The sequence below is a fragment of the Theobroma cacao genome, chromosome 7 (assembly GCF_000208745.1).
Source record: "Theobroma cacao cultivar B97-61/B2 chromosome 7, Criollo_cocoa_genome_V2, whole genome shotgun sequence".
NCBI classification, from domain to species: Eukaryota; Viridiplantae; Streptophyta; class Magnoliopsida; order Malvales; family Malvaceae; genus Theobroma; species Theobroma cacao.
This window is the reverse complement of record NC_030856.1, coordinates 3,370,223-3,387,246: the sequence shown is the minus strand read 5'-3', so window position 1 is coordinate 3,387,246 and position 17,024 is coordinate 3,370,223. Positions and strand designations below refer to the sequence as shown.

At 32.8% G+C, this 17,024-nt stretch overlaps 3 protein-coding genes across 3 annotated transcripts; 1 reads left to right on the top strand and 2 right to left on the bottom strand.

Annotated features, from left to right (window-relative positions):
* On the top strand, positions 746-5,653 carry LOC18593728 (mRNA cap guanine-N7 methyltransferase 1). The gene is made up of 13 exons (XM_007021086.2): positions 746-1,079; positions 1,659-1,798; positions 1,887-1,955; positions 2,052-2,123; positions 2,665-2,766; positions 3,038-3,094; positions 3,433-3,571; positions 4,112-4,176; positions 4,278-4,328; positions 4,533-4,595; positions 4,794-4,917; positions 5,063-5,124; positions 5,267-5,653. The coding sequence occupies exons 1-13, from the start codon at positions 1,004-1,006 to the stop codon at positions 5,363-5,365; spliced, it is 1,119 nt and encodes a 372-aa protein (XP_007021148.1). The 5' UTR covers positions 746-1,003; the 3' UTR covers positions 5,366-5,653.
* On the bottom strand, positions 6,066-8,422 carry LOC18593727. Its single transcript, XM_018125087.1, has 4 exons — positions 7,930-8,422; positions 7,180-7,351; positions 6,692-6,785; positions 6,066-6,600 (listed from the first exon to the last, which is right to left on the bottom strand). Exons 1-4 carry the CDS (start codon positions 8,313-8,315, stop codon positions 6,287-6,289), a joined length of 966 nt encoding a protein of 321 aa, XP_017980576.1. The 5' UTR covers positions 8,316-8,422; the 3' UTR covers positions 6,066-6,286.
* On the bottom strand, positions 11,527-12,939 carry LOC18593726. The gene is made up of 2 exons (XM_007021083.2): positions 12,351-12,939; positions 11,527-11,770 (listed from the first exon to the last, which is right to left on the bottom strand). The coding sequence occupies exons 1-2, from the start codon at positions 12,793-12,795 to the stop codon at positions 11,718-11,720; spliced, it is 498 nt and encodes a 165-aa protein (XP_007021145.2). The 5' UTR covers positions 12,796-12,939; the 3' UTR covers positions 11,527-11,717.

Genomic DNA, 17,024 nt, shown 5'->3' with positions numbered 1-17,024 from the left:
ACGTTTGCATTTTGTAAGAGACAATATATTATTTCAATAATTACCTTATAAAATTATAACTATTTATTCTATAAAATATAATCTTTTAGCTACAATATGAAAAAATAACTTTTTATTTCTAAACTTTTGAGTTGAGTGTTTTTTATTGTATCATAATTTTTGGATTGAATAGTATTTTTTCAACACGTTTCTTTACAAAGAGATAACTATTTACATGAAAAATCATTTACAATTCAACAATCATACTGTGTGACATAATTTTTAAGTTCATGTAATTTTTTATTATGTTTAAATTCACGTAACTTTTCATTATATGACATAGTGATTAAGGTAGTTTTCTATTACACGAGATAATTTTTTATTTTAAAAATATACAATGTAAGATAACTCTTAACTATGTCCGCAAACATAGTCAATAGGACAAAATCTCTCGTCTGCAATGTTAACTAGGAATCAAAGGGTGCATAAACGGTTTCCATTTCCAATCAGAACTCTTCTGAAATCTTGGAGCAATGTTTTATCTTTGCTCAAGCCTAGCTAAGAAAAGATATCATGCTATAATCTATCCACAACAAGAAACCAAGCTGAACGGTGACGTTCTGTGGATACAAAGAGAAAACAAATCTACGAATAAAATCCAACAGCCGACAAAAGCCCACAGATTCTTCTTTCCCAGCGGCTAACACCCTAACTCCACCTCATCAAGTAAAACCCAATAAACCAAACTTCTCTTTGACTCAAAGGGTCATGCACAAAAACACTTAGCCCAATATCCCCTCTCTCTCTCCCCTTTCATTGCAGGCCACAGATAAAACCAACCCCTCCAAAAACGAAACACCCACGTCTGTTTTTCCCTGTTTCTTCAGTTCCCTAAAACACCCAAGCCCCCAAAGAGGAACCATAAAAAAGAACTGGTCTTTCAAATCACATTTGATCCTTTTCTTACAGGAACCTCAAGAAAAGAACAATTTTCTTCTTCTTTTTTCGTTTCATAATTTTGGCTATGAAACGTGGATACCCAGAATCTCCATCTTCCTCTTTTGGTCCACCTCAATCCAGATTCAAACATAACCCTGAAGGTGGGGTTGTTTCTTATGAGGCTCTTGATAGTCTTGTGTGTAATTAGTTAAATTTTAGAACTTTGGGTTTCTTATATTTTATCGAATTATAGTTGCGGTTTGGTTAAAAGTTAATAAAATAGTTTCCTTTAGTTTAGTTTAGTTTAATTTATGGTTGTTTGGTTAAAGTGTTGATTTTTGCAATTGGGCTCTAAAGTTCGTATGGTTAAATGTAAGAAAACAAGAAAAAAATAACCCAATTTTTTAATTGCTAAGTGAAATATTAAGTAATGAAGAATTTAGTATGAAAAGGTTTGCATTAAAGCAGCTAAACTTGTGTTGTAGCTGAATGAAAGTAAATAGAAAGTTTTCAATCTTTTACAATAGGTTAGTTGCTTCAGATGCAATTTAGTTTTATATTCTTTTTATCAGGTTTTTGATAACGAGTTTATTTTTTGAACTTGGCTTTTAAAGTTCATAAGGTTTAGTTTGAGAGGATAGGAAAAGAATGCAAATTTTGTTTGTTAGCTTTATGGCTAAAACTGAAGGATTCAGTGTAAAACTTTTGCTAAAGAAGCTGAAATTGTGTTGTGGTATTAGGTGATGCTCAATTTTTGGAGGATGAAAGCACAAAAATTTTTGCTCGGAAAGTGGCTGACCATTATAGTGCAAGAACAAATCAAACTTTGGAAGAACGAGAAGCAAGTCCTATCATTCACTTAAAGAAGCTAAATAACTGGGTATGTCATTGAATCTCATGAACTGCTTCGTGAATTGATGATATGCTTTTGAATCTTTTGTCATTCATTTTCTTCTTTCGTTGGACAGATTAAAAGTGTGTTGATTCAGCTTTATGCTCGTCGGGGTGATGCTGTTCTTGATCTTGCATGTGGCAAGGTATTTTAGGACACTTATTTTTATTTAAATTATCTTTTTTCATGCGAATTCAAAGTATTTTAAACCTTCTGTTATTGTTTATTTTATGTGTTTTAGGGTGGCGATCTCATCAAATGGGATAAAGCAAAAATTGGATATTATGTTGGCATTGATATAGCTGACGGCTCGGTGAAGTGCTGAAATACTCTCTTTTTTTTTTTCTATTTTTGTTCACTCTATTTTCCGTATTAGTCGGTCAGTTAAGTTGTGGTCAATCTATCTGGTATCTGGGCCTCCTTGAGTACTTACAATCATACTTATTCTGAAGATTAATTTCTTTAAGCAGTACCATTGGTAAATATGATGCCATGATTGAATTCGTTTCCAAATAGACACATGTGAATTAATCCTTGGGTTTGTTGCACAGTTAGTTCTACGTATGACCTCATGAAATAATTTCAAAATGCAGCTTTCTGAAACGTGAGTCCTGTGCAATAGTCAATGGCAGTTTAGATAGTTTCTAGCTTAAAATCACAAATAAATCATGTGTTTCTAAGGCCAATAACAGCTTGCAGTAAAGTTGTTTTGCTATATGCTTTGCATCCCACCCTCGTCCACACCCAAAAAGGAAATTAGAGAGGAAAGAACAGAAGTGGAAAAAAATCTTCTTTTGATAACTATTTATGTCACAAGTTGCCATATTGATTTTGCGTTCTCCATTTATGCACAGATAGAAGATTGCCGTACGCGATATAATGGTGATGCAGACCATCATCAACGTCGCAAAAAGTTCACTTTTCCTGCCCGTCTCATATGTGGAGATTGTTATGAGGTAATGGCAATATTGATAGTCACTTTTGAAACACATCTTAATTACTGGCTAGCTAAGTTGGTCTCTACTTCTCTGGAATTATTATCACATAAAATGGCATGCTTAGTCGTGGACAATATTGATTAGTGCCATACAGAACAGATATCCATCCCAGTGAAACAAATTTGCCTTTTGGTGAACTGGACCTTGGGACCAACTTATTAAGGATGTACAAGGTTTAGCAGGTGTTAGAGGATATGTTTCAAATTTTTTATATTTTGATGATTTTCAGGTACGCCTGGATAGAGTTTTGGCCGATGATGCTCCTTTTGATATCTGCAGTTGCCAGGTGATTGAGTGCTATTGATGTTTTCTTGAATAGTTGGAAAATCTGCTATTATATGTCTATTCTGCTGCCCCATGATAAAATTACTACAAAGGTTTAGCACAACTTTGGAAATTTTATCTGTTGAAGCTATTTACCAATATGTTGCCAAGTCAATGAGTTGGTTATTATTCACAACTTTTTGCTGGAGTTTTTTAGTATTTTTTGACAATATTCTTAACAAAATGCTGCATATGTATTACAGCTACCCATGCTACAAACTAAGCTGCTTTTTCATGCTAGCTCTATATATAACTGAAACCATAATTGTGGTTGTAAAAGTGCTATCTTGAATTATGCAGTTTGCCATGCATTATTCCTGGTCTACAGAAGCGCGTGCACGTCGGGCACTGGCCAATGTATCAGCCTTACTTCGTCCAGGAGGCACCTTCATTGGGACAATGCCAGATGCCAATGTGATAATCAAAAAACTTAGAGAAGGTTGAAAATTGCAACTTGCTTTTATATTTCTTGTCTTACAAAAAATGTTATAGAGAATGTATAGTTAAGTGAAGCAATAACTGAAATTTAGAGTCAAGAAGCATCCAATCTATAAACATTTAATATAATTAAATGGGAAATTTGATTTCCACAAAAAGCTAAAATAGGTAGGTGCCTCTATCACCTCGCATATCTGTGTATCCAAATTTTAATGATAGATTTGTTAAGTGACCAAAAGCTAGTATTTCAAGTAAATAACATCATGTTATTTTATCGTTTCGTTATACCAATCAGAAAAGCAATGGCATAGTCTTCTTGGTAAAGTTTTAACATATCTCAGCTGTTGTATGTTTAAATCGGTTTTAGGTTATCTAGTCATGATTAACTATTTCTTTCTAGACTATATATTATTGCAAAGCAAGATTTCTTCTGTTTCTTGTCATTTCTTCCCTGCCATTTTTGAGCATTTGGATTGTTGGGCATGACTGACTACTTTTGTCATTCTTGATTGGAGATGCTATTTTCACTGTGAATATGCAGCTGAAGGATTGGCCTTTGGCAACAGTGTCTACTGGATACGGTTTGACGAAGAATTTTCTGACAAGGTGAATGGGATCCTCCTTTATCTTGCAGCTACATTTTTGGAAAGATATCAATGTTGGCTAAAAATAATATCTAATCCTGACACTTTTATGACATGGTTCAGAAATTTAAATCTTCAAGCCCCTTTGGTATCAAGTACAAGTTTCACTTAGAGGTACTGTTTTTGACAATTCCTATTTTAGATATCAGCCTTTCATTTTAAATCATGAGCAATCTATTGCTTTTAGTACAGTAATTTGAGGGGGAAAAATAGCGTTATGCATTTGGTCCATACTTTTTTGCTGTCCTCCTTAACTATGTTCTTGAACTTCATCATAGAATTTTGCTTATTATGATCCATTGGGATGTTTTGTTGCAGGATGCTGTCGACTGTCCTGAATGGATTGTTCCCTTCCATCTCTTCAAGTCATTAGCAGAAGAGGTATAATTCTGATCATAGCCAACCCCTTTTCAAGGAAATGGAGGTTTCTAACCTTCTTTTAAATATTATTCTAATTATAATTCTTTTTCCTTGCAACAATTTCACACACTTGAATATAAGCTGACACTTGGCATTTTTGAGATTTCTTATGTACTATAAATGTGTTACGTTCATGCTTTCTGGTATCTGTCTTTGCAGTATGATCTAGAACTAGTTTTTGTTAAAAACTCGCATGAATTTGTGCACGAGTACTTGAAAAAACCTGAATATGTAGAGCTTATGCGGAGGCTTGGTGCATTAGGTGATGGTAACCAAGACCAGAGTAAGTCCATTAACCTCCATAGTTCATTAACCCCCATAAAGTTCGTCACTTCCATTGACTCATTTCAGTCATTTATCTTTGCCAGTCATTTTTACTTTTGACACTGATTAAATTATTGTTTTGTTTTTTTCATTGTGGCACCCAGGCACATTATCTCCAGATGAGTGGGAGGTGGCTTATTTATACCTTGCATTTGTTTTAAAGAAGGTTGGTCTTGGATCCTGTATCATATTAGATTCTGATACCTCCTCTTATTTTCCATTTGCATTATGCATTGTCAAATTAAGGCGTCCTTTTGAATTCCTTTACAATTGGATGATACTAACTCATCGGAAAATCTTCTTTCCAGCGTGGCCAGCCAGACCGGACACAAGCAAATAGTAGAAGAGATAAAGGACAGATGCAAATAGCAAAAGAGGATATCCTGTATATTAATAGTGGGGTATAACAGGACAAACCCAATAAAAATCCCAAAGATTTATATTTATAGTTGGAAAGGGACAATAACTGGGGCGGCTAGGGCATGGAGCAATACCTTGGTGAAGTTGGTCTTGCTCTTTTCACAAAGCCTTACAAAATTTTTCAAAGGCTATTCAGTTTTGTAGGTTTACAGGATTCTTGTTGTGACATTGCTTCCGCATGAAACTTCTAAGAAATTGCCAATCTATAATACTCAAGATTGTAATTTTGGGACCAAGGAAAATACTAGTAAAGAAAAAAGTAGACTGACAGAAAATCTCTCTGCTTTGCTTTAAGTTCTATGAAAATGACAATAATATTAGAAAACTTCCTTGTCAAGTTGGTAGAAATTTAGCCTTTTCACTGTCAGATGTGCGTGCGGTGTCATCCATGTAATGCAAGTTCTAAGATGTCATTGTTAAGTTGGTAGAATTTATACGAAAAGGGCTGTGAATCTCAAGCTGCTGTATACTTTGGATATCTAACCTTTCACATCATCTTCGATTTGAGATTGTTTATGCTTCCCAGTTCTCATGGTCTCAAAAAGCCATACACTCTCTATCAGAATTCAGTTGCCTAAGTACCAAAACTGCTCAGCAAAAAATGGGATGGTTTCACCTAAACAGATAGGTAAAAATGCATGGAAACCACCAAAGGGGAAGTGTAGCATTATGCCAGAGATGATGAGATAGCAAATATAAAAGTAGAAATGAGAACTCATTCCAAGGCTTAATACCAAGTAAAGCTGTACAAGACATCCAACCCTTGACCACCTATTGATAAATGTACTTAACTAGATAAGCTAGTATTTTTCATCACCATTATCATCCATAAAGCATCCAAATGAAAATGGAGAATTTTGGGATTGTAAGATCGGCAAATTCACATAAGAGTGCTATCAAGCTTCACTCTAGGCTCGTTTCACAAGCACAACCATAATAACCATCACTGCCAATCCCATCAAGCTAGCTCCAATTGTCTTATCAAAACTACTGAAGGTTGATCCAGCATTTCCTTCGGCATTTTCAGCAGAAGGCAAAGTAAAGAGGCTCTGAAGGAAATCAGTCGCTTTATTCACCAACTCAATCACAGTAGTCTTGACTTTCAGTAGAAAATTTGAAAATTGATTTCCACTGTCTTTGGGATGACTTGCATCAACATATTCTTCTAACTTCACCGAAGATTCAGAGCTTCGAGGAGATCCATGATCTTCAAGTTCATCATCTGCAACACATTCATTTTTAAATTCAAAAAAGGAGTACAAGATGCTTCAAATATTGAAAGTAACAGAAAAACAATGTGCAACAATTCTCACTGGTCTTCTGGGACTGGACAAATTCCATGTAAGCCGAATTGTTCAATACAGCATTCCATACATTCTGATCGGCAGCAAGTGAAGTAACAACAGACTGAGTGCAAAACCAAAACCATCAACCAAGTAAGCTTATATGTTATAACCTATAGGTAAAGGGAATAAATCTAAAATTGAAGGATTAGGAAATCAACAACCAAATAAGCATCCTAGTACTTTTGCAAAGTATGGAAGCTACATCGGGGAGGAAGTGACCCTAATAACAATTATTATCATAATTCTGTATGGAAGATCACTACAAATGCAAAAGTCACCACAATATGTAGAAAGCCAACTGGAGGGCAAGAAATGATTGCAAAGACACATCTAACATTTCCCAAGGCACAAGAATCCAGGAAGGAAACTCGTCTACTGGTCTCCACACCACAAAGCAATTATAAGTACTTGAAAACATGAACAAAAAAAAAAAAAAAACAAAGGTTAACCACAACCTGAACTTGAGGACTCTCATTAAATAATTTGAATGCCTGAATAGCAGGTTTTGGCACTGAAGTGGCTTTGACATTACAAGCAACACAATCTTTAGTCTCCTCAGGGTATGAAAGCAACGTCAGGGGACACGCCTGAGCAGTGTCAGCAGAATTTGGAGATGACAGATAAACCCTTAAAAAAATCAATAACCAACAAATTAGCCAACACATCCAGAAAAAATAACAATATGGTTTCCACATATTCCAATAACATCAGTGATCCATCCCACCCTCAAAAGTAAATATATCATTAAGCAACTTACACCTTCAATATCAAGAACAGTCCACAACTTCAAAAATTCTAACTTTTTAGTTTATTGTTCTTGAAATCAGTCTTTATGAGTAACATTACACTCATATAAGTAACATAATAGAACACCTAAACAAACATATTAAAAAAATCAATAAATTCAACATCTTTATCCAAGAAAAGCAATAATAACCAAAATTTTAGCTTAATTCATATTTTTCTTAAAAATTCCTAAGCATTAAACTAACATTTAAGAAAAAAATGAATTTTTTTTTTAAAAAAAGAAACCAACTTTTTTATAATACACCATAAACACTACTAACAATCATCAAAAGGGCTTTCAAGACCTTTATCAAAGAATCAAATTTGCACTAAATAGAATCAAAGTTGCGTATAAAAAAAAAAAGAATCAAAGTATCTTAAAATGATATTTAAAATTTCACAAAAAGCAATATCCTTACTTATCCAACGCATCTTTCAAATCAGCAGTGGCTTCTTTAGCCTCCTCATGGCTCGGAACGCCACCAAATAACACCCGAGCCATCGGCTCCCCACCGCCGGAGGCGGTGGACCCTACCATAGCCACCTCCTCTTCAACACCACCAGCAAATTCCCAGTCATCAAATGTCTCCCAACCCACCTTCTGATTGACCGACGCAGCCGCGTCAGCAACGGAGGAAACCCCGCCACTCGAAACAGCCATCGCAGAAGAAACCGGACGAGAGGCGACTCGCATGACGGAGTGCTCGGTTGACGACGGTGACACCTGAAAACCGGCACGTAAACCGGTGTTGACAACTCCCAGCCCGGCGACCTTCGCCGCCGCTCTGATGACTCCTCCACCCATATTGCCAAAAACAGAGTTCGAAGAAATTAAGGTTTGTTCTCCTTTTCTGTGGAACTAGCGAATTTTGAGGAAGTGAAGAAATGGATATGGCTCTTTATAGAGCAAAATTAAATTAATAAATAAAATCTATGGCTTTTATTTTTTATTATTATTTATTCCTTTTAGTTGACAAGGAAATGATTTTCCCAAGGTGATGACGTCGACGTCACAACAATGCCTCGTTTGGAGAGGAACCAATCTCCCATACGGCGTCGTTTCAATTCCTAATAGTAGTAGTATTTGGCTATTTTCCTATGAAATAATCTTATGTAGACTCTAAAAAAAAAAAGAAATTTCATTTTTTAAATAATATAAAAAATAATCAGTCATTTAATGGAATATATTATTCAATTATTTAATTTAAAATTTTGTATGAACAAATTTATCTTTTTTTTTGGATTATGTTTATCCAAAAAATCTAGTTTGAATTTATTCTTTGTTTATCTAAAAAGTATCCAGATCCGACGGTCCTAAATTAGCCTCTGTTTTTTGCTTTCAATGTTAAGGCCCGCAGCCTATCAAGGTTATGGTTAATGTAGAAAGCCCTTTTAACCTAAACCCAACCCACCATGAAACTTTGGGCTTTGATATTAGCCCAATAATGCAATTCAGCTTCGGTCCAAATTTATATTGGCCTAACACTATAGTTAAACCCTTTTTTCTCACCAATTTAAAACCATTTTTTTATTCTTTTCCTTTTTTTCCATTAATTCAATGTAGTTTCAATCAAAGAAATTTCAATGATAAATTCATTGTAATATAAGACGAAATATGAAAAAATTCAAACATATAATTTCTACTTAAACCCCCGTTCGACACTAACTTAATCCGAGCCTGATACTATCACACTTCATACTTTGTCCATCTCATTGTGTTCATTCTTTATCGAGCTTTTTAATCAAAATGAATTCAATTTTAAAAATATAAAAAAATTGAATTCATTTAATCAAAAAGGTCAAATATAGACAAATAAAATGAGACAAAGGAAGTATTAAATTTCGGAAGTAACCCGAAAAGTTTCTGCTTTTAAACCTATGACTGCTAAGCTTAGTGTTTTTTTTCCAACTATAATGTACACATCAACAGGGATACATACATATAGTTCACAAAATTGAGAAAAAAGGAAGATTATTAGGTTATATATCAGCATCCAATGTACTAAGAAACTATCACATGGGGGGGGGGGGGGGGGGGNNTCGATAATTATATTTTTCATTATATAAAAAAAAATTATCAACCCATTTTCAGTAACATAATTAATCTCATAGATTGTACTATCACAATGTCTTGGATGGTTTCAATCTCACCACAAACCAAAATCCCCCGAGACAATGACCCTTAAAGAATCCTTTGATCTTTCTTCTCTTTAATGTATAACTAACTAGCCCTTTGAGCTTGACCTCATTTATTATAATAAATAAAAAAAGCATAAACTGACATTAGAACCATGACCTTTTCACAAGGTGATGAACATGAAAGGACAAGGGAACCCACCAAAAGGAGGGCCAAGGGCAGATTCCCCATATTGAAAAGAAAAGAGATAAATGGGAATTTCAAATGGGAAGGTCCTATAATAATTGATGGTTTTCCTAACTTTAGTAACATTGGCAGCTTTGATTTAATTAAGTGGATTTATACAAAATGTCTTTAGTGAAACCCATACTCTAAAGCTTAGTTGGATGTGGACTTAGCTTTGGTTTGAATGGATTATTCTTCCTTAAATTTTTATTTTAGTAGCTAGTGGTGCACCATTTTTATGACAAGGTATCTTAAGTTTTGTTTGTTAGGTAAGATTGATCTTTTTTTATATCGCGGAAAATAAAATATTACAATCTAATCATTCAAGGAAAATAAACTCTCATCGTATCATTCATCAACAAGGCCCAAGCTCCAATCGGTGAACTATCAAAACATTTGTTAGTCATAAAATCAGCCAAAACATTTTTCTCTTTGAAAATTGGACGGCTACGGACTTCTCATTGATGATAAAAAAGAATTTGATTAACTAGAATTAAGTCAGAATTGGAACATAGATGAACAAGTGAGGAAGATAGAATGACTCTAGATGTTAGAATGAATAAGAATATTAATTTAAATCATGAATGTTACAAAAAGGATTTCACAAATAATATATGGAGCTTATAAGGATCAAATTACACTAAATAGCACAATAATTAGATTAAATTAGATAATTTTTTTTATAAAGATTAAATTGAACAAAACGATATAATATAGAGATTTTTGGGGTATTTTTATCAATAGAATACCCTATTATCTAATTTGCTACTTTGTCTCTTGAATTCAATGCTATATCATATCCCAAAAGAGGGTAGAAGGGAATATACCAAGAGGAGTGCAAAGACTTTGTGATAATGCCAAGCCAAAATAAAAGCCAAAGGCAATGAAAACAAAAGGGGCCAAAAAAAATGCTTCATGTGCCCTCCAACTAGGTGCTTGTGGGTCCATATAACAATACAAACATATATTAACACACTGACCCCACTTTTCCCGCGTAAAATAAAGTTAAGATCATGTTGTAAAAAAAATAAAAAAGAAAAAAACCTTCATGATCATATATAATTATTATATTTACATGCACTATAGTATTAATTAAGAAAGGAGAGATTGAAAGAAAGTTATGATCATAATTTAAAGAAACTTTATAGTAAAATCCATGAATGAAAAAAAATGTTTTTGTTTTGATATATCAACATAAATTTTACAGTAAAACGGGACTTCCCGATGTATAAAATAATAGTTCGAAGAGAAAAATCTCTCATCGTTCTAAGAAATTATTATAAAAAATTTTATAATATTTTAGTGGATTAAATGTTTATTATTTAAAAAAAAAGGGTTTTGTAACTGACATTTAGATAAATATATAGCCTTAGATTTAAATGTTCAAAAAATTGTTAAAGATTATCTATTTTACCTTTTATTTTCAAAATTTTTGTATAGATAAGAAAATTGAAAAAATTCAAAAGCCATGTGTGAAATTTATTAACAAAAAAAATTTTTAAATTAAAAAAAAAAAAGAAAAATCAAAAGTAGATAATAATTATTGTTGTGGGGAGATAAATAAGAATTTATCCATTGCTTTGGTGCTAATCTAATCTCTTTTTTTTAAAAAAAATCTTTAAAATGGATTAAAACAAAAGGGAAAAAAAAAGGGTTTAAAAAGATTAGACCTTCTAAATTGATTAGGACATTAGATTCCCATAAATCCACTTTTTTACAACTCCTAAACAAGACCTAAATTACTTATATTTAACTATAATTAGAAGACAAAAAACCCTAATTAATTATTACATATTAAACAAAAAAAAAGAAAATAAAGTTGAAACAGCTTGGGGCATCTTTTCTCTATCTCACAGCCTCAAACCCTTTCTCCTTCCTCACATGATTCTTCAACATTCCTGCAAAAACAAAAAACCCCAAAATTACAAATAATAATACGAAATAATACAAATTAAATTAAGGTATTTATTTTTTTTAGTCACCAAGGCCCTGCTAAGGAGTAAATTGGGTTCTGTGCTGATCGTACTTGTACCTTGTACTATACTGAAATGCTATTTTCTTATGTAATTGAAAGAATAGACAAAGAAAACAAAAGTTATAATACAAACAACAAAGGAAAAGAGGAAAAGGAAACTGACTACATAATCAATTATTAAGGGGAAACAACACCACTGAAATGTAACTGGATTGATCAGACGCATAGTTCTGGCATTAAAATCCAAAGCTGTTTTTGTTCCCAAAGTAATAACAGAAACCCCACCCTTCACTAACCATAGATATGAAATCTACATCAACCTTAAACACCCAACAAAATATCTTCCAAGTATCATGATTAAGTGACAGATACTCTGATCTATGCAAGGAATGTTTCAGTTTTCAAATCATGTTTATGAAATGATAAAAAGGGTTATCTCCCAATGTGTTGCTTGACTGATAAATGACCAAAAAATAGGGAAAAAATGGTGAAGATGTAGATACCTTGAGGCTTACAGTCAGGAGGTTCTTCAAAGAGGGATAAGGAGAGCTGCTTGTGAGCAACTCCAATGTCAAACAAGATAAGACCAGATTTGGGGTCATCGACAATGATGTCTTTAACAGGTAACCAGAGGAAGAGTTCTTCCTGTGTCAACCCAACGACTCCAATGAGGCTGCCATAGGTGAGGTTAGCCCTCACCACACTGTCAAAGAACACCCTGTTCTCATACTTGGTCAAGCATGGTCCATCCAAGAACACTTCCAGGGTTCCATTCTCTGAAAGAGTGTAGGATTTCACTTCCTTTGGTAGGAGCCCTGCTGGTAACCCTCTTGAAACAAGGAGATCATGGATTGAAGAAGAAGAGAGGGTCAGAAAGCAGAAGAAAATGAAAAACCACAGCAGCCTTGTTAAATAGACTCTGCTCTGATTGGTGCTAAAGAATGCCATGGATGATAATTGATATGCATAGAAAGATGGAAAAGAGAAAGGGGGAGAAAAAAATTAGAAAATAGAAAGGAAAGGTTTAAGAGAGGAATGGTGTAAGGGAGCTGGAAGGGGAGAGAGAGAGAGAGAGTGAGTGAGGAATGGGAAAAAAGTGGAAAGACTGTTTTAAAAAGGGTTAGAAGAAAAATATGAGATGACTCCTTTGTCCTCGGTTGGTGACTGGGGCCAACTCAAGGAGGAGGGGGTGGTTTGATTAGGGTTTAATTAATTGTCTTTGTAATTTATCAACTAATGAACATTAATTGGCTCTTAGGTTTGATTGATATAAATATATATATATTTTTTAATTATTGTGACAGATTTTTAATATAATTTGTTGCCTACTACTTGCCATTGCTTTTGCTTCGTCTTGTGTTAATATCTGTTGTAAGCTTTGAAACATAGTGGTCCATTGGATAGGGAGGGTATAAAGTATGATGCACTCTTGCATTATTTGCATTATGTCTCTTTGTTTTTATGTGCATAATTATTGAGTGTTGCTGCTTAGAAATTGGTATGTTGTCATGTGGAAGTTGGAATTCAATTGCAGCATCTTAAATCATTCATGAAAATTGATCAAATTTGATAGGTTTATACAAGTTTTTTTTTTTTTTTTATAAAATTGTATATTATACGAAAAAATTACATTCAAAAAAGATATTAATAATTAAACCAATCAGTATCAATCCATGAAATTTTGATATTGTTTTTACTTTTCTTTTACTTTAAATCATATACGATTTATCGATATTTGAGCTTAATGAATGTATTCAACATTTACTATTAATGCAAACTTGTTACATGATCAATTAAGATGTTATCAAATTATCTAATTATCTTTTCTTTTGCGTTTGATAAATGAGATAAAATATTCAATTATATACAATTTTTCATTTGTCAAATTGACAACATTCTTAATCTATTTAATAATGAACTATAAGATAATTTTTCACTCGAAATTTTCCGTAATTATTAGATTTTAGAATAATTTTACAAATGACATGCAATTTTTACAATCTTGGGAATTGCTTTTCTTTTCTCACAAGCAAAACTTAAATAATTCACACACAAAAATGGGTCCCCTTTGCCAAATTGTTGCATGGACTCAAGCTCAATCAAGCTCAATCTTTCTCATTTCAGATCTCATCATACAAGGATGCTGCTCCAAAAGGCAAGCAAAAATATCTAAAAACCCTAACCCTAATTTTTAGTGGTCAGACATAACCCTAGGGTTAATTAGCCATGGAAGGGCAATTTGGTAAACTCATGACTCAATCTTCAAGCTTGGATTACAGAAGGACATGAAGCATGTAACGGTTGCATATTTGCAGTCAAAAAGACAGAAACTCTCAAAGTCACCCATATTGTCAGATTAATAACTGAAGGGCAAAATAGTCATTTCACCCTTCCACAGTTCAGATCCCATGCTAGGATTGGAATTACCTTCAGAAGAAAATATAAGGGAAAAAAATATTTCTGACAAAAAGGGACAAACAGATTCTTAATTCACCTTTTTGCCACTCTGGGAAAGGAAAAGGGTGAGAGAGTCATTGAAGGGACAGTAACCTCAAACTGTTAAGAGGACAAAGTCCTTTGTTTTTTCCTTTTTTTGTTTTCTTGAGGGGTAATGATTGCGTTACGGACGGGGGAACCCTAGGGTAGGTGACCCAGCCAAATGATTTGACACACGTGGACCAAGGGTGACCGGCAACTTGGCACTCCCGTTGGTCAGATGGTCACGAGCGTTTGGATTGTGCTGGGGGCGTGATGGGTCAAGGTAAAAAGCAGGTTGCCGGTGCGGAAACTGGCCCACGTGTGGGTCATGCAGGTCCCCACGCGTGACATTTCCGTGGCCTCTTTCTGTAATGGAATCTAATGTCCCAACAGCATCACTATTATTATTAAATTATAAAATAAATAATTTAAATTCTTTCTTTACCTCTTAAATTATTATTTTGGTAATTTTTTAAGAAAATAATGTTTTTTTAAGACACAAATTTTTCCAAAAAAAAAAAATCATTTACTTCTGGTGTCATTATTTCTATCTATATTAATTTAAAATGAACTTTTTCGGGTTATTTAATGAAGTATTTGCTATATTTACTATATATTTTTGGGTTTTTTTATTTTTTTAAAAAAGTAGGTTTTTTTTGTTTTTTATATTATTTTTGGTATGATAGTATATACACTAGACAAAAATTTTCACAATGCTAGATTTTGATTCTCTTTGTGTTTCCTTTTGTTTTGGGGAAGAAGACAGAATTTTGCCTTTAATTTTACAAAAAGAAAATAGATTCTTGTTCTCTGGTATTGGTTCCTCAACAAGTAATAAGGATTCTTGAAGTCATAGACATCTTTTAAAGCCAATTTTTCAATGATACAAGACATAAAGCAGATGAGGTTAACATTACTTAATACTTATCTTTACCTTTTATTCCTTTTTTTATGATTTTAAAACATATTAATTCAGCATTATACTATCGTAAATAAATAATTATTTAATATACTATCAACATATAATATTTATATTTAAAAATAAAATTCAAGTTACGAAGGGAAAGTGGGATCTTGGGCCATTAAAGAATTAAATTGAGATAAACAAAATAATAAGAAATGGTGAGAGTCTCGAAGGAAGAAAAAGAGAGCTTAAAACAAGGGCATTCCTCAAGAAACGAGAAGGTTATAAATCACTGCTAATCATTATTATGTCTACATTATGTTTACTAATGATTAAGATTTGATGTTGTGTTATTTTCTTCATTAAAAACATGCAAATCTCCATACCCAGCATGCTCTGTTATAATAATAATAAGTATATTAACCCTTTTTTGTTCATCTTTACTATATATTATAATTAAAATGTCACTATCTTATAATCTTTCTTCACATTTCTTTGTTTTCCATATTTATAGAATTAATATCATGATTAAAGCAAATTTATAATATTACGTATTACATAGGTGAATGATATATATATACATATAATTAATTTTATTCATAATTTAATTATATTTAAATAATACATACAATTATTTTAACATATGGAATAAAATTTAATTATGTGAATTAGCTTATTAAAGTTTATTCTATAAGTAAAGTGTAAGCTAGTTATGTAGGATGCATTCATAATTGAATATATATATATATATATATATATATATAGATAGCTAACTAAACTAGCTCACATGTTGAAGAAAAAGGAAAAGTGCTTTTTTCTAATATATTCTCTTTGTTTTCAAGAATGATTTGTTATATCTTGTTCTTGGTATAAGGTCCATCAACTTTCACAAAAAGTCAAAAGAAATTGAGAAAGATAATCTCTCAAATACATCAAAGAAAGCTTGTTTTCATTTTTCTTTTTATATATACATATATATATATTGGGTTTTTTTTTTGTCTTTTTCTTAATGAGATCTTTTTGTTTGTTTATAAGCTAATAAACCCAATTTCATTTATATTTTCTAGTTGATCAAAGGTTGCTTTGTTATTGCTTTTAAGCATATCCCATATATAAGGGAATGATGGTTATATTGATATGAAATTTTGAGACTTAAGGCGATAGAAATGGTGATTCACTTGTTTCAAAAGGCAAAGTACATAACCCAATTTCATTTGAAGCTATTGCTCTTTATTTAATTTTCATGTTCTCATTTTGGTTGACTTTTGTCTACACTAACTACGTGAAATGATCAGTTGGCTGAATCATGGGCAAGGGGGAATAATGGGGAAGACTGAAAAATGGGGATTCACCCCATTCTCCAAGCACAAAAAATGGTGTCAAAAAAAGCACATGCTTTCACCTTATGGCAGTCAAATTCAATCATGGTTGAATTGCATTCACCTTTTTCTTCTTTGACATGAATTCATGATCAAGCTTTAACAAAGTTTGCAGTTGTGAATTAGCTAGAAAGGTGAAAGAAAAGAATGGTACATGGGAGGCAATCAGAACTTGTGAATAATGGCGTCAATTGTGGTGGTCAATTCTTCTTGGAAGAAAAAAAATCATGTTCATCAATCCTTTTCAATAGATACCCATATCAAATTTAAATTAAAAAAAAAAGAAGCATAAAATTAGATTTTCAGTTCATGTTCCAATAACAAAAGAAAAAAAAAAGTGGTGTGTTCACTTAAAATACAATCAATGGCAGATGGAAAATGTTGTAAAGGCACTGGGGAACTCTTGTCATTGTTGC